This window comes from Muscardinus avellanarius (genome assembly GCF_963383645.1).
Source record: "Muscardinus avellanarius genome assembly, chromosome: X".
Taxonomy (NCBI): Eukaryota; Metazoa; Chordata; class Mammalia; order Rodentia; family Gliridae; genus Muscardinus; species Muscardinus avellanarius.
This window is the reverse complement of record NC_137792.1, coordinates 18,461,082-18,483,827: the sequence shown is the minus strand read 5'-3', so window position 1 is coordinate 18,483,827 and position 22,746 is coordinate 18,461,082. Positions and strand designations below refer to the sequence as shown.

General features: G+C 42.7%; 1 protein-coding gene across 1 annotated transcript in view; it reads left to right on the top strand.

Moving 5' to 3' along the window:
- PCYT1B (phosphate cytidylyltransferase 1B, choline) overlaps nt 1-22,746 on the top strand; it is a gene marked incomplete at both ends in the record, with an annotated part of 86,773 nt that overhangs the window by 36,507 nt on the left and 27,520 nt on the right. Inside the window, 2 exons of the mRNA XM_080719559.1 lie at nt 2,741-2,857; nt 19,038-19,189. Coding sequence (XP_080575685.1) covers nt 2,741-2,857; nt 19,038-19,189 — 269 coding nt within the window. The remainder of the gene's footprint in view (nt 1-2,740; nt 2,858-19,037; nt 19,190-22,746) is intronic.

The window sequence follows — 22,746 nt, the reverse complement described above, 5'->3', positions numbered from 1 at the left end:
CATCTGCTTTTCTGTGGGGCTTATATCTTAAAACAAATTTTCTTCAATTGAATTCAAATTGAATAAGAGCATTGAAACCAAGGAGCCCTCATTAGACAGTTTGTTATTTCAAAGCACTTTCTGTTTACTGTGCCTTATTTAGAATACAGTATAATCCTGTGAAGGCAATTCTGTTTGCTCAGAATAGGGTATAATTGAAAATAGTTGCAGTTCCTAATCTGACATGAAGTCTCCCGATATTTTTTATTAGAGAAATTTAATTTATTAGAAACATTGTACCATCTGAATCTATTAATGTAATATCCTTTTGTGTTCTAAATTAATGAGGTTGAATTGCATCAAGAAATTATCCCAATTTTAAATCTAAATCCCTAAAAATCATTCAATGGAAGTTTGCATTGATTTATTTCTTTTGAAAAAAATTGCAGAAAGACAAAAATTGCATTTTCCCCTCCTATGTGGAAACCAAAAATAATAAACACAATCTGGGACTGAGAAGGGGGTGGAGAAGAGAGAGAGGAAGAATGAATGCGCGATGTTTGGAAAATTCCATTAAGTCCCATTAATTTGTATAAATCAATATGTTAATAATTATAATAAATTTTTATTTTATAACATCAATGTAATACATGCATTTTTTGGTACTGGAGGTGGAACCCAGGGGCATTCTACCTCTGAGCTACACCCCCAGCCCTATTTTATTTGGATTTTGAAACCGTGTCTCACCAAGCTGTGGAGGACCTCACTAAGTTGCCGCGCCTGGCGGTGAACCTGCAGTCCTCCTGTCTCGGCCTCCAAGTACTAGGATTGCAGGTGTGCACCACCACGCCCGGCTTCTTTCTTTTCTTTGAGATGGGGCCCTGCTATGTTGCCAGGCAGTCTTAAATTCCTGGATTCAAGCAATCTTCCTGCCTCAGCCTCTCAAATACCTGGGACTACAGGTGCTTGCCACCGCACCTAGATTCTCATATTCCTTTGTCAAAGAACACCGTTTTGGCCATATTGGTCCCCTTTCTTATAGATTAAAATGTCTGTTATTTGTAACCATGGAGAAGAGGTGACAGATGTGCTTTGAAGAAGAGCACTTAAATGTGAGAAACGACTTCTTTTCCCTGTCATCATGTTTGGATGTTCTTAGATTTTCACTTTCTAGTTCTTTTTTTTTTTTTTTTTTTTTGGTGGTACTGGGGTTCCTGGAAGCTCTTCTACCTCCGGGCTACACTCCCAGACCTATTTTACATTTTTTTATTTGGAAACAGGGTCTCTTAAGCCAGCGAGGCTGGCTTCGAACCAGCGCGATTCTCCTGTCTCCGCCTCCCAAGTGTGGGGATTACAAGCGTGCGCCACCACGCCCGGCTAGTTTTTCTTTTTTGAAAGTAGAGAGAGGTATAAAAGTTGGCAATATATTTAATTTAATATGTAATTTATATATGTAGTTCAACAAATGTAACAGGTGTCTTCCAGACTACCAGAATGGGGTATAACGGAGCGACATCCTCTTCCCTCCCAACTTGTGGCTTGCTTTATCTACCGAATGGATGGAACTCTATTCCCAAACTCTCCTTTCTGGCTTCAAGGGGATGGCTCCTTGGCCTGGCTCAGCGATAGTGTTCTGCAGAACTGTGGAAGACTGCTGTGTTGGTGTCTTACCTCCAAGATGATGTACCGCCCTTATATGCATCATGTACACCGTGGGTCTCCTCCCTTTGGGGCCCAGGTCCCTCATCACTTAGGATACTGAAGAGTTTGGGGAGTGACCTTGTACAAGGAGAACCTGGTATATGTTCCACGGGGACATAAGCCCTGCTTTGTAGCATTTGCCAATTTTTGTGGCAAACACCGGTACCATGGCTCGATTCTGGCTACCAGCAAGATTCGAAGTTGGGAGTGGTGGTCCGTATCTGTAATCCCAGTACTTGGGAGGCTGAGACAAGAGAATCGCAGGTTAGAGGTCAGCCTCAGCAACTTGGAGAGGCCCTCCACAACTTAGTGAGACCATGTTTCTAAAGAAAAAAAATAGGACTGCGGGTGTAGCTCAGAAGGAGGATGCCCCTAGGTTCCGCTCCCAGCACCACACAAAAAATGGATTGAGCTATGTTTATGCGTAATAATGTATGAATAGTAGACAATGCCTTGGAGAACAGGACTTGGGGTCTACATTCAAGACTTCCAGACTCAAAGACATTGTCATTTGTTCTTTCTGTTGAGCACCTTGGCTATTCAAGTCTTAGTGTTCCCACCTGGCTCACTCCTCCCGCTCCAACATATAATTTCCACTCTGGATCAAAAGAACCTGCCCCTCACCCCCAGCCTGGCCTGGTGGCACACGCCTACAGTCCCCATACTAGGGAGACTAAGACAGCAGGATTGTAGGCCAGCCTCAGCAACTTACCAAGACCCTTTTTCAAAATAAAAAATTAAAAATGGTTGGAGGTATAGTTCAGAGGTAGAATGTCCTTGGGTTAAAAATAAAAAAGCACTCCCCAGGGCTCTGCTCCTGCGCTCATCTCTCCTGTTGGCAACCTGTGCGTTCCAGTTTTCTCTTAGTTATGATTTTGCTCCACTCTGATGTCTTCAGCAGAACCCGTTTTTAGAATCAATTGCACGCGCTAATGGGAGACTAACGGTACCTACAGATTGTGCCTTATCTAGGTAAACTTTCTTAGAGCGCTCTACGAATGGGAGGTAAGCGGATTCCTTAGTCTGCAGTTCCGCTAACGGCGTTTTCTTTCTTTCACAGTTGACAGGCCTGTCAGAGTATATGCGGATGGCATATTTGACCTCTTCCACTCAGGTCACGCCAGGGCACTTATGCAAGCAAAAACACTGTTTCCCAACAGCTACTTGTTGGTAGGAGGTAAGAAGTCCATTTTCTCTTCATCCAGAAACCTCCCTTATCGTATGCTTCGTGAAAAGGGCCCCTCTCAGAATCCCATCAGTAAAATCTGACACTGCAGATGTTTTCAACTCAACCCATAACGGCTCACTTGTTCGCTGCCTGGAATTTAAAATGCCATTTTAAAAATCACAGGGGGAAACGACATCATGTGATTGGGGACCACTGACCCTGGTGGGAGGGTAATCACACCACCCAGGGCAACAGGGTCATGCTTTCTACTAATGCCTTTCTAATGGTATCGGAGGCACGATCCAATTTGTTTCTAAAGTTTTCTAGGGGGCTCAGAGATATGTAATATTATTCTGATTTCAAGTACTGAAGAACTGAAGGGGGTTTGGATGATTAAAGGCAAGTAAGGTCATTGTTTATTTCCTTTGTGAGACCCACATAACTTAGGACAGTAGTACGCTAACAGTAGTGGCTTAAGATAGCCCTGGTTAGTTGAATTTATGTGCAGTGTGTTAAAGAGATTTCTGTTTCCTGATCATCTTGGTTCACAGCGAAGGGACTGACTGACTTCCTAACCCTATGGAAAAAGAAGGATGTTAGATGTGGACTGAAATTTTCCTCCTCTAGGAGGTCTGCCTATTTCTATTTGGGTTAAGAGGATAGTACCTTGCTAGGGAGAGTTGCATGTCACTTCTAGAAGCAGAATTCATTCACTGCAATCAGTTTTTGTGGCACTATATAATCTGGGCACCATCCACTTTTAGACTTCTACTGTGGGGGAAAAAGGTACTGGTAAGAGACTGGTGTTTTTGTTTTTTGCTTTTGTTTTGTAGTGGGGATTGAACCTGAAAGCATTCTACCTATTTAATTTTTTATTTGGAAGCAGTGTCTTTCTAAGTTTGCCAAGGGCCTTGCAGAGTTGCTGAGGCTGGCCTCAAACCTGTGATCCTCCTGTCTCTACCTCCCAAGTACTGGGATTATAGGCATGTGCCACCACTCCCAATGTGTATTTGTTTTTTAAAAAAATGTTTTATCTTCTGTAAGTTTGTTTATTTTTATGGTACCGGGGATTGAACCCAGGGACATTCTACCTTCAAGCTACACCTACAGCACTGTTTTTTATTCTTTATTTTGAAACTGAGTCTAAGTTGCAGAGGGCCTCACAAAGTCGCTAAGGCTGGCTGCAAACCTGTGATCCTCCTGTCTCAGCCTCCCAAGTACTGGGATTACAGGTATGCACCACCACACCCAGATTTGCAAGTTTAAAGTAGTTTTTATATATTTCAGAGGAATGCTTCTGCTGAGCATGGCTGTGCATGCTTGTAATCCCAGTACTTGGGAGGTTGAGACAGGAAGATCACAAATTAAAGGCCATCCTGAGCAATTTAGCAAGACCCTATCTTAAAATTAAATGGGTGGAGATGTAGATCAGTGATAGACAGCCTCTGGGTTCAATTCCTTGTACTCAGGAAAAATTTTAAAATAAAAAATAAATGAAAAAGAATGGGGGGAGCCAGTTGTGGTAGCACATGCTTGTAATCCCAGTACTTGGGAGGCTGAGACAGGAGGATCTCAGGTTCACGGCCAGCCTCAGCAACTTGTGAGGCCCTCTGCAACTTAGTGAGACCCTTTTTCAAAATAAAGAATAAAAAATAGTGCTAGAAGGTGTACCTTGGAGGTAGAAGGCCCCTGGGTTCGATCCCTAGTGCTGCAAAAAAAAAAAAAAAAGAACTGGGAGTGTAGCTCAGTGGTATAGCATCTCTGAGTTCAATCCCTAGTACTATAAAAATATAAAAGAGGAAGCCTTCCACAGATTTTGCTAAGGATGGTGACCATGTGGCTATTCCCCAGAAGATGAAATGGTGAATGGAGCTGGTTCCTAGGTAAATCATGCAGAAGAACCCCAAAGCAGGCAGAAGCCCCAGGCCTTGCTCACTTCCCTTTGCCCTGAGCAGAAAAAATGGTTCTTGTGAAAACACCCCACATGGTGTCTGGTCCTGGGTTCCTGGGGCCCTGGGCTGACCTCTGCAGTGTCTGGGTTTGGCCATTTTTTTTTTTTTTTTTTGCGGGTCTGGGGATGGAACCCAGGGGCATTCAACATCTGAGCTACACCCCCTGCCCGATTTTTTTTATTCTTTATTTTGAAACCGGGTCTCACTGAGTTGCGGAGGGCCTCACTGAGTAGCTGAGGCTGTCTGCGGACCGCCATTCTCCGGTCTCAGCCTCCCGAATGCTGGGATTCCAAGCGTGCCCACCGCGCCCGGCTCGGGTTTGGTCATTTTGGCAGCCTGGGTTTGGCGTTGGTTTGAGGCAGGTCATGGTTAAAATTGTCTGTACCCCTAGAGTTTTAAGCCCTCACTCTTGTCTACACTGAGCCTCTAGCAAGTTGTTGGTTTCAATTTTCCTACCCAGAAACCTCCCTCGGAAGTTTCTGCTCCAGTAAGTAGTGATTCTCTTTGTCTGTCTGTCTCTCCAATTTGAGGGGCATCAATTTGCCCTGTGACCTCATTTATTTTTATGAAAAATTTATGAAGAGTTGGTAAATTTTGAATTGACTTGTGTGTGTGGGGGGGGGTACTGGGGGTTGAACCCAGGGGCATTCGACTTCTGACCTACACTCCCAGCCCTTTTTATTTTGTATTTTGAAACAGGGTCTCTCTAGGTGTCTGAGCACGTTACTGCTTGCTGAGGCTGCCCTTGAACCTGCGACCCTCCTGCCTTGGCCTCCAAGTCCTGGGTAGCTCTCCTTTTTACTTGTTAGAATGGACTGGCTCCTTACATGCCAGACCAGAAACCAGAAGGGCAATATTGACATTTTAAAACAAAAGTGTTAGTTAATCACTTACATGCATCCCATGGCATTTAAGTACGGTAACAATCTGTATCTGGGCACAGTAGTGCATGGCTATAATCCTAGTACTTGGGAGGTCAAAACAGGAGGATCCAAGATTAGAGGACAGCCCCGGCAATTTAGTGAGACCCTGTTTCAATATAAAAACTTAAAAGGGCTGGGAATATAGCTAGGAGGTAGAATGCCCCTGGGTTCAATTCCCAGTACATACATAAATTAAATACTATAAAACTTTGAAACGTGTCATCATACATTTACAAAATATATAGCAAGCCCTTCTTTCTTTTTTCTCTTTCTTTCTTTCCTCCTTTCCTTCTTTCCTTCTTTCTTTCTCTTTCATGTGTGATGTGGGGGATTGGACCCAGAGGCATTTTACTTCTGAGCTATACTCCAGCCTTCTGTAATTTTTTTATTTGGAAACAGGGCCTTGCTAAATTGTAGAGCCTCACTAAGTCACTGAAGCTGGCTTCAAAGCTGAAATCCTCCTGTCTCAGCCTCTCAAGTACCGGAGGTATAGGGGTGCACCACCACATCTGCTACCAACTTTTATTTTACAAATTTCTTTTTTCCTCAGATTTATATTTTCTTTCATTTTCTTTTTTTTTTTTGTGATACTGGGGATCGAATCCAGGGGTATTCTACCTCTGAGCTAAACCCTCAACCCTATTTTATATATATATATATATATATATATATATATATATATATATATATAATTTTTTTTAAACAGGGTCTCACTAAGTTGCAGAGGGCCTCACTAAGTAGCTGAGGCTGGCTGAGAACCTGTGATCTTCCTGTCTTAGCCTCCCAAGTACTGGGGATTACAAACACATGCCATCACACCTGGCCAAATTTATATTTTCATTTCTTTCTCTCCTATAATTTATCCTTATGTGATACTTAGTGCTTGCAACTCTTTTAGTGATCACTCTATTATACTTCTCTGAAACAAAAAATGTATATAAATTAGCACATAACTAACCAAAGTAGCACATTACACATTTTGACAAATAATTATTCAAAATAAACAAAATTTGATCAGCAACGTATCTCGTAGTGATATGAATAGGATCTCCATATTTGTGAACGTACCTTTGGATGAATATAACTTATTGAGGTCATGAAGCAGGGTTTAGCATCAACTTTATTCCTATTTTTCTTTTTTCTTTTTGGTTCTGGGAATCGAACCCAGGAGCATTCGACCTTCAAGCTATACCCCCAGGCCTATTTTTTATTTTTTATTTTGAAACAGGGTCTCATTAAGTTGTGGAGGGCCTCACTAAGTAGCTGAGGCTGGCTGTGAACCACGATCCTCCTGTCTCAGCCTCCCAAGTACTTGGTTTACAAGCATGCACCACTTATTTTTCTTGTTATAGATATAAGAACTGAAATAAAATAGGAAGGCTGGCTTCCTATTTTTCTTGTTATAGATGTAAGTACTGAAATACTTTGTCCACAAAAATGTGTAAATGGGAATGGATGGAGTTTCTTATAGTGATGACTTTCAATCCTTTGAATTCCTTCTGAGTTATTTGCCCAAAATCACTAAAATAATTTATTATAACTGTTATCAAAAGTAATTTAAAGCCCCAAATCACTAAAATAATTTATTATAACTGCTATCAAAAGTACTTTTAAGCCAGGCATGGTGATGCATGCCTGTAATCCTAGTACTTGGGAAGCTGAGACAGGAGGATCGCAGGTTCATAGCCGGTCTCTGCAATTTTGCAAGGCTCCCAGCAACTTAGTAAGACCTTGTTTCCAAGCAAAAAAATAAAATAGAGCTGGGGGTGTGGCTCAGAGGCAGCATGACCCTGGGTTCAATCCCCAGGACCCCCCCACACACACACAAAAGTAATTTGAATGCTTCTCAAGTGATGATTTGTTAAGGTCTTCCATATTAGTTGTAAGCAGTGGGTTGGAAATGATCTGACCTGCAAAAGGATTTGTTACCAGGCTGTCTGAATCGTTTGCTCTCTCCCTTTCTGGGAATAATAACAAAAGGCTATATCAAGACTTATCAAATGACTCTTAATTATAACCTTTACTATTTTACTTGAAAGCAACTTATTTAACCATATATATACATGCAGAAAGTCTCCATGGAATGAAAATTTTGGTAATTTCATTACATCATTGCTAATCTAATAATTTTTTTGCAGTGCTGACATCGAACCCAGGGTCTTCTGTATCAATTGGATACTTTTTGAAAATAAATTATTTTGCCATTTTCTTAAAACTTTATTTTAAAAAATGTTAGCCAGACATGGTGGTGTATGCCTGTAATCCCAGTGCTTGAGAGGCTGAGACTGGAGGATCACAGGTTTGAGGACAGCCTCAGCAACTTAGCACAACTCTCAGTAACCTACTGAGACCTTGTTTCATAGGGAAAAAAAGAGCTGGGGGTGTAGCTCAGAGGTAAAATGCCCCTGGGTTCAATCCCTAGTACCACACACACACACACACACACACACACACACACACACCTTGGGACCGCCAGGCACACTAGTTCAGGCCTCTTGTCCCAGGTAATTGGAAGTCTGAGGTAGGAAGTTCGCAAGTTCAAGGCCAGCCTGGGTAACTTAGTGAGACCTTGTCTCAAAAATTATAAAAAGGGCTAGGATGAAGTTCAGCGTGGAATACTTGCCTAGCATGTTCGAGATCTGGGTTCAATGCCCAATATTTAAAAATAATCCTTGGGGCTACAGTTTTAGCTTACTAAATTTGCAAGGCATTCCTTTTTTAACCTAATTGGCAAAACCAGTCCTCCTCGTCAAACTTACTAGAAACCAAGAAAATGGCCTTTTAATTTAAATGTATTAATATATTTCAAAAAGTCTTCTAAAAACTACTGAGAAATAAATTAAGGAATGTATTATATAAATAGAGTGAGTAGAGATTAAAATAATAGAAATCTAATATAAATATAAACAAGACAATAAATCAATGTACTTAATTTGCAGTAATGCAATATAATTTATAGATAATATGTGGTATTTATAAGGCATGTTATTCCTTCTCTAAATATTGGTATGTGTGTGCATGTTTGTGTAGTAAATTCTAGCATTTGGCTTTGGAGAATAATTACATAAAATTAAATATAAAAATCAGAAATAATTATCTTTGTTAAATACCATGATTAAACTTTCTCCATGTATGTAAAGATTACTAAAAGTAATCACTTTGGAAGTAGGTGATTTTATTTTTTGTTATGAGTAGAAAATAAACATTTTAGAAGATGAAGTGGGATAAGGATTATTGTAAATGGAATATTTTATAATATGAGTTCATAAAACAGATTTTAACTTCCTTTTTAAATTAATGCATATGAAATCTGAAAAGCTCATGTAAATATTCTACGCATGCGTTTTAAAATTTTTTATTGGTGCATTGTAGTCATACATCTTAATGGAGTTTTACCCATGCATTTATTCTAGTGTATCTTTAAAAAATTTGATAATTCCAGAAAATATTCCAGTTACATTTCTGAGAAGCAGTAGTACCAGCTTATACAGCTTTGGCTTATTAAAGTGATTTTGAAGTGAATAGCTGAGAAAAAATGCTTACTCTTAACTACAAGAGAAAAGCCATTTTTAGGATTCAATATGAATGTTGAGAATAGCTGGAAAAATGCTTACCCTTAACTACATGAAAAGGCCATTTTTAGCATTCAATATTTCTTTCCAATGCTCCTTTTTCTTTGAATACCTGGGCTTTATCCTCCAAGATCCATGTTTTTCTGATAAGAGCTGGGAGAAGAGGAGGTAAAGTTGTGAGGTCAAAATCCGCATTCACCAGGTGTGGCGGTGCATGCTTACAATCCCAGTACTTGGGAGCCTGAGACAAGAGGATCGCAGGTTTATGGCCAGCCTCAGCTACTTAGTGAGGCCCTCAGCAACTTAGTGAGACCTTGTTTCAAAATAAAGAATAAAACATAGGGCTGGGGTGTAGCTTGGAGGTAGAATGCCCCTGGGTTCCATCTCCAGTACCGCAAAACACACACACACACACACACACACACACACACACACACACACACTCATCTCCAGCCCACCAGACTTCACCTGTAATGGAAATATGTGTAGGACAAGGAAAGCTGGGAAGCTCTAATGGGTTTGTGGAGCTCTAGATGGTTATTAAGCGAGGTTTACATTTGGTTTGGCCTGAAGGTATTCCCCTCACCCCTTAAAATACAACATAGTGCCGGGCGTGGTGGCGCACGCTTGTAATCCCCGCGCTTGGGAGGCGGAGACAGGAGGATCGCGCAGGTTCGAAGCCAGCCGTGCTGGCATAAGAGACCCTGTTTCAAAAATATAAAAATAGGTCTGGGAGTGTAGCCTGGAGGAAGAAGGGCTTCCAGGAACCCCAGTACCACCAAAAAAAAAAAAAAATACAACATAGGTTGAGATGGTGCCTCTCTTTTGTCGGGTGGGGTATGGGTGGTTTGGGATATAGAGACTCCCTCAGACCTATTCATTTTAGGAAAGGGTACCGTTAGAAGTTGAGGTTCTGAACACTGATCGCGTCAAAGCCCTCTGTGCTTGGATACCTCTCAGAGAAGCTTTGCACAACCCTCGGGGGTATGCACCCTAATTCGAGGAGACATTTGTCTTAAATTGTCTTTTCCAAGTATCACAAGCCAATTTATTGGCAGAAAATTTTATACCAAGGAAAATCAGGGAGCTCTTAAAGAATAGGCATTTTGTGTTGTTGGTTGAAAGGCTGGCTCTTGATATCATGCATGCAATTAATAAAATGATTCAGGTGAGCTGCGCATGGTGGCACACACCTGTAATCTCTTTACTTGGGAGTCTGAAACAGGAGGATCACAAGAAGGAGACCAGCCTCAACAATTTAGTGAGGCTTAATGCAACCTAGCAAGACCTTGTTTCAAAATAAAAAGTAAAGAAGGCTGGGGGTATAGCTCAGAGGCAGAATGTCCCAGGTTCAATCCTATTTACTAAAAAAGTATATATATATATATATATATATATATATATATATATATAATATATATATATATATATTCCTATATGTACAAATTATATATATATAGGCTTAAGAAAAAATATATGTGCTTAAAATTAGTTGAAAAAGCCTGCCATATTAATTGCAGAGCCCTACATCTCCAAATAGGTTTTTTGCAGGGACCCCCCCAGGTGAAGTGCTTTGCTCATGAAACTCCAATGGTTGGGACAAGTACATGGACAGGTAGGTATATGTTGGAAATACTTGGTGTTTGGCAGAAAATATTTATTAAAAGACAAGAAACTGGGATAACTGAAGGTACTCTATTTCTCAACCTTAGGCAGCAACAGATACTACAACTGTCATGGTTTTGCAAGGAAATGATCATACCTGAATTTATTTTTTATTTTTTATTTTTTGGTGGTTCTGGGGTTCCTGGAAGCCCTTCTACCTCCGGGCTACACTCCCAGACCTATTTATATATATATATTTTTTTATTTGGAAACAGGGTCTCTTAAGCCAGCGGGGCTGGCTCCGAACCCGCGCGATCCTCCTGTCTTCGCCTCCCAAGCGCGGGGATTACAAGCGTGCGCCACCACGACCGGCATAATTTTTAAAGCAAGTAGCCAATAATGATTTGAAAATTTTTCTGTGCAAGTGTACCTTGCTGGCATTATTTTAGTGAATTAAGACTATCCCCTTGTAAAATACATTCTTTCCACTTTAAAAGTTCATTTTAGCCGGGCGTGGTGGCGCACGCTTATAATCCCTGCGCTTGGGAGGCGGAGACAGAAGGATCACGCTGGTTCGATGCCAGCCTCGCTGATTTAAGAGACCCTGTATCCAAATAAAAATATAAAATAGGTCTGGGAGTGTAGCAGGAAGAGGGGTTTCCTAGAACCCCAGTACCACCAAAAAAAAAAAAGTTCATGTTATTTAAATACAGGTCAAGGGATTAAAATTTATAGCAGAGAAAGTTTCTCCCTAAAATTATTTTTAAAAGATAAGAATCACCAAACACACACCTCTGCCTCATAAGAAAGAATAAAAAAAAGGAGTGATAAATATGCTACTATGACTTCTACTATTGCTACAGTAGATGTAAATATTACTCCACAAATTTGTGTGTGTGTGTGTGTGTGTGTGTGTGTGTGTGTGTGCGCGAGCACACTGTTGGGGATTGAATCCAGGGACATCCTACCTCTGAGTTATACCCCAGCCCTATTTTAACATTATTGAGATTGAGCATTACCCTGTGCTCATAGGGATTATCAGATTTGATTCTCAAAACTTCATCCTATTTGAAAGTCCAGGCCATGGATGTTTGGAGAGCTGGAGTGTCTCCCAGCAAGCAGCAGCGGAGCTGAGATTGGAATCCAAATCCGTTAGGCTCCACAGTTCAACCCCTATGCTATTTCTTCTCTCCTGCAGGGTATTCCATTTGGAGCACAGTGAGCTGCCAGGATAGGTTAGCGGTGGCGGGCACTCCCAGAGAGCGCAGTGAATTCAGCCATGGACGCCGCCGCCCAGAGTCCTCCATCTGGCTGTCAGAGTGCATTTGCCAAGACTCGAGTACAACAGTGCAGCTTTGGGTGTAATTAATGTTTAGACAATAACTGGTCAGCATGTTCAGCTGCTTCTTGAGGTCACTCGTGGGATATGAAAATAGAGCCCTGTATTGGCGTAAACAGGATGTTTGTTTTATTTATTTTTGCAGTCTATCGGGAGGCCATTATCTCGGTCATGTAGAAGTTATACCCAATTGCTCAGGTGCATATTCAAAAAGGGGGGAGATACAGCCTGGCCTAGTTTTGTACTGTTTGAAATAGAACATTGATGGACCTGAAATCCATTTCTGTCCAGTATGATTTTGGTGTGTGTGTGGTACTGGAGACGAAAGCTAGGGGCATTCTACCTCTGAGCTACACTCTCAGCCCTATTTTTACTCATTATTTTGAAACAGGTTCTCACTAAGTTACGGAAGGCCTCTTAAGTAGCTGAGGCTGGCTGCAAACCTGCGATCCTCCTGTCTCCCCCTCCCGCCACCATGCCCAGCTTAATGTTGGATTTTAATGAAGTCCTAAAAGAAACCCCATGTTGTTGTTATTTTTAAATTGGATAGTGTCACCCATAAATATTGCCTATTTTTTGGAGTCAAAGCTGATATGGTTGGTCAGCGAATCAATAGGCAGTCGTCACGGCGCTGCTCCCTGCCTTCCCTGCTCTCTGCCACCTCGGGCATGATGATTCCAAGACAGACAGGTCCCTTTACTCAAGTTGTTCATAATATGCTTCAGGGGTTGCATATGTTGTAACCATCAGTATCATCCCTGAAGCTGCTCAAAAACAGAGCTGCCGGGGGCCCCACTACAAACCCCCTGAATCAAACTCTCAAGGAACACAGCCACGATGTATTTATATCTAACAAGCTCCCAAGATGATTCTGCTATAAATCAGAGTTTTCGAGCCAGCCATGTGGCTGATGGTTTGATAGTGTCAACTGCTACAATAAAAATGTCTCTGGAAGCAGGGCACAGTGGGGCATGCCGAGAATCCTAATACTTGGGAGGATGAGACAAGGAGGACTGCAGGTTCGCAGCCAGCCTCAGCAACTCAGCAACATTCTCTGCAACTTAGTGAGACCCTGTTTCCAAATAAGAAATAAAATAGTTCTGGGGATATAGCTCAGAGGTAGAAAAGCCCCTGGGTTCAATCCCCAGTAACACACACACACACACACACACACACACACACACACACACACGAAGAAGAAAGTCTCCAGAATGTTTATAAGATGTATGCTGCAAATATTTGTATATGTATATAAATTGCATGTATTGCAACATATTCAAATGTATGTATGTTGTTGAAATGTGCCTGCAGATAAATCTACATCTGTTATTTGAACTTTTTTTTTCAGAACTGGGGATTAAACCCAAGGGGCATTCTACTGCTGAGATACACCCCCTGCCCTATTTTTTGTTCTTTTTTTGTGATACTGGGGGTGGAACCCAGGGACTTTCTACCTCTGGGCTACACTCCTAGACCTATTTTATGTTTTATTTGGAAACAAGATCTTAGTAAGTTGCTGAGAGCCTCACTAAGTAGCTGAGGCTGGCTTCGAACCTGTGCGATCCTCTTGTCTCAGCCTCCCAAGCTCTGGGATGACAAGCGTGCGCCACCACACCCGGCTTATTTGAACTATTATTTTATTTTATATATTTATTTATTTATTTATTGGTGGTACTGAGGATGGAACCCTTCTACCTCCGGGCTACACTCCCAGACCTATTTTATATTTTATTTGGAAACAGGGTCTCTTAAGCCAGGGAGGCTGGCTTTGAACCTGCGCAAAAGATCCTCCTGTCTCTGCCTCCCAAGCTCGGGGATTGCAAGCATGCGCCACCACGCCCAGCTGAACTATTACTTTAAATAATAACATTAGCCGGGCGTGGTGGCGCACACTTGTAATCCCAGCATTTGGAAGGCTGAGACCTGAGAATTGTGGTTTGCAGACAGCCTCAGCTACTTAGCAAGACCCTTCACAACTCAGAAAGACCCTGTTTCAAAAAATAGGAAGATTAAAAAAAATAGGGCTGGGGTGTAGCTTGTAGGTAGAATGCCCCTGGGTTCCATCCCCAGTACTGCAAAAAAAACAAAAACAAACAAACAAAAAAAAAAAACTTAAAAGAACCTGCTAGGGTTGCTGGGCGTGGTTCCACACACTTATAATCTCAGTACTTGGGAGGCTGAGAGCAGAGAATCATAGATTCAGGGTCAGTCTGGGCAACTTACCGAGTCTCTGTTTCAAAATAAAAAATAAAAATAGAGCTGGGATACGTTGAGGAAGCATCAAGGAGGCCGGCGGCTGGGGCCCAGTAGGATCAGATCGGCAGGAGCGGGCAAAGGTGGGGGTCTCTAGGGCATTCCAGGCCTTTGGCTTTACTCTGAGATGGGAAGCCACCACCTGACACGTCGAAAGGGCTCATTTTGCAATGAGAATAGACTGTTGGATGTAAGCAAAGCTGGGACCAGTTAGGCTCCGGGAAGAGCTTAGCTTCCAGGTGGCCTTCTTGTGTTTATGTAGTATTGGGGATTGAACTCAGGAGTATTCTACCTCTGTGGTACTGGAGATGGAACCCAGGGGCTTTTCTACCTCCAGGCTATACCCCCAGACCTATTTTTACTTTATTTGAAAATAAGGTCTCACTAAGTTGCGGAGAACCTCACTAAGTAGCTGAGGCTGGCTTCGAACCTGTGCAATCCTCCTGTCTCAGCCTCCCAAGCGCAGGGATTACAAGCGTGTGCCACCATACCCAGGCCCCCAGACCTATTTTATTTCTTATTTTGAAACAGGGTCTCACTAGGATGATGAGTCGATGAGAGTCTCACTACTTGCTGAGGCTGGCTTTCAACCTGTGATCCTTCTGTCGCAGCCTCCCAAGTACTGGGATTACAAGTATGTGCCACCACACCCGGCTCCAGGTGGACCTTAAGGATATTACTTATAAAGCCGGGAGTGGTAGTGCACACTTGTAATCCCAGTACTTGGGAGGCTGAGACAGGAGGATCGCGGTTCTCAGGCTGCCTCAGCTACTTAGTGAGGCCCTTTGCAACTCAGTGAGACCCTGTTTCAAAAATAAATAATAAAGGCCGGGCGTGGTGGCGCACGCTTGTAATCCCCGCGCTTGGGAGGCAGAGACAGGAGGATCGCGCAGGTTAGAAGCCAGCTGTGCGCGCTGGCTTAGGAGACCCTGTTTCCAAATAAAAATGTAAAAATAGGTCTGGGAGTGTAGCCCGGAGGTAGAAGGGCTTCCAGGAACCCCAGTACCACCAAAAAAAAATAAATAAATAAATAAATAAATAAATAAATAAATAATAAAAAAAGGCTTGGGTGTAGCTTGGAGGTAGAATGTCCCTGGGTTCCATCCCCAGTACCGCAAAAAAAAAAAAAAAAAATTATAACTGGGTGTGATGGTGCATGCCTGTTATCCCACTACTTGGGAGCCCGAGACAGGAGGATTGCAGGTTCCAGGCCAGCCTCAGTAAATTAGCGAGACTGTTTCAAAAAAAGAAAAATAGGTTGGAGGTATACTCTGAGGTAGAACACCCCTGGGTTCAATCTCCAGTACCGCAAAAAATTATTATTTATGTTTATACTCACATGCCACACAATGACATTTCAGTCAAAGAAGGACCCCATATACATCCATGCTCCATAAGATTATAATGGAGCGGAAAATATTCCTATCACCTGGTGATGCTCCGGCCTCATAATGTGATAGGGCCTCATAATGTGATAGGCCTCATAATGTGATAGGGTGTGTGGTGCTGCTGGTATAAATAGACCAAGTGCTTTATCAGTTGTAGGAAAGTATAGCATAAGAAAGGCATGGTGTGTGCACCTGGAATTCCAGCTACTTGGGAGCCTCGGGTGGAACTATTGCTATTTTGAGGCCAGCCTGGGCAATTTAGCAGGACCTCATCTCCATAAAAATACATATAGCATATAAAATTCTGGACAGTACACAATACTGTCCAGAATTGTTACTGACCTATGCATTTACTATACCGTGTTTTCATTGTTAGCTTAGAGTGTACTGAGTTAATTTTTAGAAGTTTACTGTGAACAGTATGATAGGTTATTCCTCCTTCATCTAGTTTGCTGTCTCTCTCTCTCTCTCTCTCTCTCTCTCTCTCTCTCTCTCTCTCTCTCTTTCTCTCTCTCTCTCTGCAGTACTGCAGATGGAAGCCAGGGTCATTCTACCTCTGAGCTACATCCCCAGCTCTATTTTTTTTTTTTGCGGGTCTAGGGATGGAATCCAGGGGCATTTGACCTCTGAGCTACACCCCCTGCCCTATTTTTTATTCTTTATTTTGAAACCGGGTCTCACTGAGTTGCAGAGGGCCTCAATAAGTAGCTGAGGCTGTCCGCGAACCGCGATCCTCCAGGTCTCAGCCTCCCTAATGCTGGGATTACAAGTATGCGCCACCACGCCCAGCTCCCAGCTCTATTTTTATTCTTTGTTTTGAAACCGGGTCTCACTGAGTTGCAAAGGGCCTAAGTAGCTGAGGCTGGCCATGAACCTCCATCCTCCTGTCTCAGCCTCCCAAATGCTGGGATTACAAGCGTGCGCCGCCACGCCAGGCTCATCTCTTGATGTCATCCAGAGGCCTCGACCAGTGACTGACGTGCACCATGCAGGTCGGTGTGAGTACACTGTCACCTTTGTGTCATGAGATCACATAATGCCGTGCTTCTCAGGAGTTTTCCCTTTCGTCAACACAACTATCATTAACAATGACAGTGTATATTTATGGGGTGCCATATGAGGTTTCAGTCTACATGTATATTATAGTCAATCAAGGTAATTAATATGTCCACCACTTCGCCAATTTATCTTTTTTGTCTTCTTGTTGTGAGAATGCTAAAATCTCCTCTAGAAATTTAAGACTCTACATTCTTATTAACTGTGGTCTCCATAGAGCACAGTAGACCACTAAACTCATTTCTCCAGTCTAACTAAAACTTAGCCCTCTTGGATCGACATCTTCCCTTTCTCCTGTGCAGGCAGAGCCAGCCATTTTGCTGCTAAATGGGACGTGCCATGTCGGAAGGGGCTAAAAAAGGAGGGGCCCAAGGATGCTGAATGTGGCTGGTGGCCAGATTTACTCTGTGGCAGATTTAGTTTCAGGAAATGATATTATTTGTTTGTCAACCACATCCTGTACACTTGAAATTGGAGAATTTATCATGTGTACGTAAATACCCTAAAGAAAAACATGTCATTGCAAGAAGCATTTGGGAGTTTGGGTGGGTAGCAGAGATCCCCTCATGGGGAACTTGGTAAACAGGCGCTGTACAATGATTGCCTCTTCTCATGGAAGAACCATCAGGGAAGCTGTCTTGGCCAAGTAAAAGATAGGACCATGAATAATTTCAATTTTCATTTTTAGGTTATTTCAAAACTTTTATGTAAGTCATCAAAAATATCCTCCCTAAGGGCGGAGGGGAGAGGGCACCAAGTACAGTTTAAATGTATACCATTTATTTTTAATAAAAACTTTTTATTTAAAAAATCCTCCCTAAGGTTGATATTGAAGGATATTAGTATCCCCATTTGAGAGTTCAAGGACCTGAGATCTGCAAAGGATATGCGATATGGGAAGGGTGAGCTCTGCCAGATCAAACCTTTTATGACTTTCTCCTCTTGATTGTGTGGGCTGATGTGTAGTGACTGGACCTCCCTCCAGGGAATAGAATAGAAGTGGTGTGTGTGTGTGTGTGTGTGTGTGTGTGTGTGTGTGTGATTTGGATTACTAAATATGAATGGTCTAGTAAAAAAAAAAGTTTGGAAGCCGAGTATGGTGGCACACGCCTGTAATACCAGTACTTGGGAGGCTGATACAGGAGGATCACAGGTTTGAGGCCAACCTCAGCAACTTTGTGAAACTCTCTATTTTTTTTTTGGTGGTACTGGGGGTGGAACCCAGAGGCTTTCTACCTCTGGACTATACTCTCAGACCTATTTTTATATCTTATTTGGAAATAGGGTCTCACTGAGTTGCTGAGAGCCTCACTAAGTAGCTGAGGCTGGCTTCGAACCTGAGCAATCCTCCTGTCTCAGCCTCCCAAGCGTGGGGATTACAAGCGTGCACCACCATGCCCGGCTGTGAAACTCTATTTTAAAATAGAAAATAAGCCGGGTGTGGTAGCACACGCTTGTAATACCCAGGCTTGGGAGGTGGAGACAGGAGGATCGTGCAGGTTCCAAGCCAGCCTTGCTGACTTAAGAGACCCTATTTCCCAATAAAAATAAAAAAATAGGTCTGGGAGTGTAGCCCAGAGGTAGAAGGGTTTCCAGGAACCCCAGTACCACCAATAAATAAATAAATAAATAAATAAATAAATAAATAAATAAATAGGCTGGGAATGTAGCTGAGAGACAGAATGCTATATTCAGTCCAGAGAGAAAGAGAGACAGACAGACAGACAGACAGAGGAACTGCTTGACCAACCTTTGTGTAATTCAGGCTCCTCGGCTCCTCTCCTTACTCTCCTTTCTCTGCTTATCGGCCATTTTATTTCTGAGAGGTAATTTTCCCTGAAGAGTGGAGTAGGGAGGTAAAAAGATACGAAAGTTCCATTAATAAAAGCCTCAGTGGTGAATATGGTTGTAATTAGCACTGAAGTGAAATTCGAAATTCCTGGTGGGTTTTGGTGCGCTTCCTTCTCCTGATCCTTTGTTTCCTGTAAAAGGCTGAGTCCAGTTATGCCAGGCGCCGAGGGGGTGCTCCTTTTGGCTTGCTGAAGAAGCCATGCCTGCACCGGGGGCCTCCGACAGTATTTAATACGTTCTCATGTTTCAGTTTGCAGCGATGATCTCACCCACAAATTCAAGGGTTTTACTGTGATGAACGAAGCAGAGAGGTACGAAGCTCTCAGACACTGCCGCTACGTGGACGAAGTCATCAGAGATGCTCCCTGGACTCTCACACCAGAGTTTCTGGAGAAACACAAGGTATGTCTCATTCTCCCACATCCAGATGAATTCTGAATGCATCGGTGCTGCAGTTAAGAGCACCTAGGCCCAAAGGCTGTTTCTCTCCTAACTGTGGGATCTTGAGCAAAATATTGAACCACGGTTACCATATCTGTAAAATGGGATGTTATAAGTATCTCCCTCGTGGGGCCATTTGAGGACCCGGTGAGATAAGCTAAGTAAAGCCCTTGGGAGATTGGCTGCTAGCAAGGGCTCTAAGAATGTCGCCGTCTTTGCCATTCCTGCCAGCATCGTTGCTTATAGGATTCACAGGAGAGCTTTGCACAGAATAAATGAAAACACTTCGTATCCAGAAGGTCAGGGGCCAGCCTTTAAGAAAAGAACTTTCTTTCTCTGATTTTGTGACCCTGAGATTTCTACTGACATGAGATTTTTATTAGTTGAAAACACGAGAGATTCTTTTGATCTGCATCAAATTATGTGCTTTGTATCTCCCTTCCAGCCCCGCATTAGGAGCTATTCTTTCCTTTTATAAGCAGTACAAAAAAATAAGATTAAGCTGTTCTAAGAATTTTCTTTTCTATTTTTAAATTCGCAATGCAGAGGAGAATAGAGCACACTGATAAATGTGCATGGGTAATAGCAAAGGAGACAATTTCCCAGTGAGAATGAAAAGAAAAAGGGAAAAAAAACTACAATATGATTTACTTCCAGTAATCACTAACACATTTCTGCTAAGCCTCTATTGTATATTCAACATGTGATGGGCATTATATGGGAGACTAATATCGATGATAATGGTGCCATTTCTTGAGTATTTACCATGTGCCCAGCACTGTGCCAAGGGCTTTGCTAATATATGAATCAAATGAAATCTCACGGCTACCCTAAGAAATTGGTATTGTTTTACACTGGAGAAGAAAAACTAGGGAAATTCTTGAGTACTGAGAATAGAAATAATACTGTACATTTATTGAGTGCTTACTGTTTACCGGTTATTATTTCTAAGCACTTTTCCTTAATTATGTCACTTAATGCAGTGATTCTCCAGTGAGTCTGGAAATATTTGGGGTTGTTTGTAGCTAGAGGGTGCTACTGGCATCTAGTGGGCAAAGGCCTCTGATGCACGGCACAGCCCCCCGTAGCCCCCCAAGGTCACTAATACCAAGGCTGAGAACTCCTGCCTGAATCCCTCCCACCGATTTAGGAGTTTATACAGCTAGAGACTTGCAGGGCGGGACTAATACCCTGGCAAATTAAATTACTACCCGAAACTACTTATTGAGGTGGGGTGAAGCCTCATCATAAAAGATCTCAAATCGGCGTGGAGTGTTTACTTGATGTGGTAGGAAATAGGGATGAAAATGAGCAAGCATGAGGAAGACCAGAAGAAAACTCTTTCTGGAGGATGGCCCGCGTGATGGCAGGATGGCCTGGGGAGGAGAGCGCCAGCAGTGAGAAGTCCAGGTGCAAGCTGGTGTCAGTGGTCCAGCTGCCAGGGCCCCGGATTTGGTACAGTAGCAATGGAAAGGAAGTGACTGGCACACGCACATGCATGTGTATGCGTGCGTGCACGTGCGTGCTCACACACCCACACCTACACACACACTAATGGAACCTGTGACCCGTGTTGCTATGCAGAGTGGAAGAAGTAGGAAAAGGTCACTTCCAAGCCCTTTCAAGTTCTTGGTGTAGGCAAATTGAGGAAATGGAGGTGCCATTGGAAGAGGGTACCAGTTTTCAGGGAGGTGAATTAAATTCAGGGCAGATTTATTTATTTATTTATTTATTTATTTATTTATTTATTTGCAGTACTGGGGATGGAACTCAGGAGCATTCTACCTATGAGCGACACGTCCAGCCCTATTTTTTTTTTTTTTTTGCGGTACTGGGGATGGAACCCGTGGGCATTCTACCTTTGAGCTACACTCTCAGCCCTATTTATTATTCTTTATTTTGAAACAGAGTCTCACTAAGTTGCAGAGGACCTCACTAAGTAGCTGAGGCTGGCTTCAAACACGGATCCCTCTGTTTCAGCCTCCCAAATGCTGGGATGACAAGTGTGCGCCTCCTCACCCGGCTCCCCTGACCTATTTTTTATTTAATTTAATTAATTAATTAATTTATTTATTTATTTTGGTACTAGGGGTGGAACCCAGAGGCTTTCTACCTCCGGGCTATACTCCCAGACCTATTTTATATTTTATTTGGAAACAGGGTCTCACTAAGTTGCTGAGAGCCTCACTAAGTAGCTGAGGCTGGCTTTGAACCCACGTGATCCTCCTGTCTCAGCCTCCCAAGCGCGGAGATTATAAGCGTGCGCCACCACACCCGGCAGTATTCTTTTTATTTTGAAACAGGGTCTCCTTAGTTGAGGAGGGCCTCACTAAGTAGCTGAGGCTGGCCATGAACCCAGATCCTCCTGTCTCAGCCTTCTAAGTACTGGGATTACAAGTGTGCGCCATCACGCCCTGCTAGACAGATCGATTTAAAGGTCACAGCAAGAAATAGCCAAAGAGAAGAGGACTGCAGTGGGAGTTTAAAAAGCATGGCCTGAGTAGGGCGTGGTGGCGCACACTTGTAATCCCAGCATTTGGGAGGCTGACACAGGAGGATGGTGGTTTGCAGACAGCCTCAGCTACTTAGAAGCCCTTTGCAAGTCAGTGAGACACTGTTTCAAAATAAAGAATAAAAACAAATAGGGCTGGGGGTGTAGCTTGGAGGTAGAATGCCCCTGGCTTCCATCTCTAGTACTGCAAACAAAACAAAACAAAACAAAACAAAACAAAACAAAACAAAAAAATGCCTAGCTGGAGTCAGCTGTAATGCTGCACACCTGTGATCCCAGTACTTGGGAGGCTGAGACAGGAGGCTTATAGATTCAAGGCAAGCACGGTATCTTAGCAAGATCCTGTTTAAAAGAAAAAATTAAAAGGGCTGGGGATGTAGCTCAGAGGTACAGTGCCCCTGGGTTCAATCATGATCACACACACACACACACACACACACACACACACACACACACAGGAAAAGTAAGGAAAGGAAAGAAACAAGGAAAGAAAGAAAGAAAAAAGCTTGGCTTTCCACTCCTGTTTCCAAACCACAAATGAGATGTGTGATTTTAAGCCAATTGAACGAGTTATCTAGTTTCTGCAACTTCTGCCCTACCTGAAGGAGTACCACAAGCCTTACCCACCTCGCAGGGTTATGAGCGTCACACGAGAAAAGAAACAAATTCCTTCTCATGATGAGAAATAGGAACTAAATGTGAGGGCTTATTGCCATCAATGGGAATAAGAAATAAGAGATCTGAGCTCCTTCTAATAGTGAGAATGATTAAAATCCGAGAAACAAAGGAGTTCTCGGAAGGAGAAAGTTTAAAGGCAAAAAAAACCACAGGCCAAGAAAATCTACTCTGAGAGGCAGAAGACGAGCAAGCCCCGTAAAGGACAGGAACCATCGTCTCAGAGATGGAGACGGCAGGAAATACCATTCAGTCAAGGATTCAGAGTCGCATTATAACCGTAAGATATTACTGTCTTATTTCAAAAGGGCATTTTGCGGTCGTCCCCAGG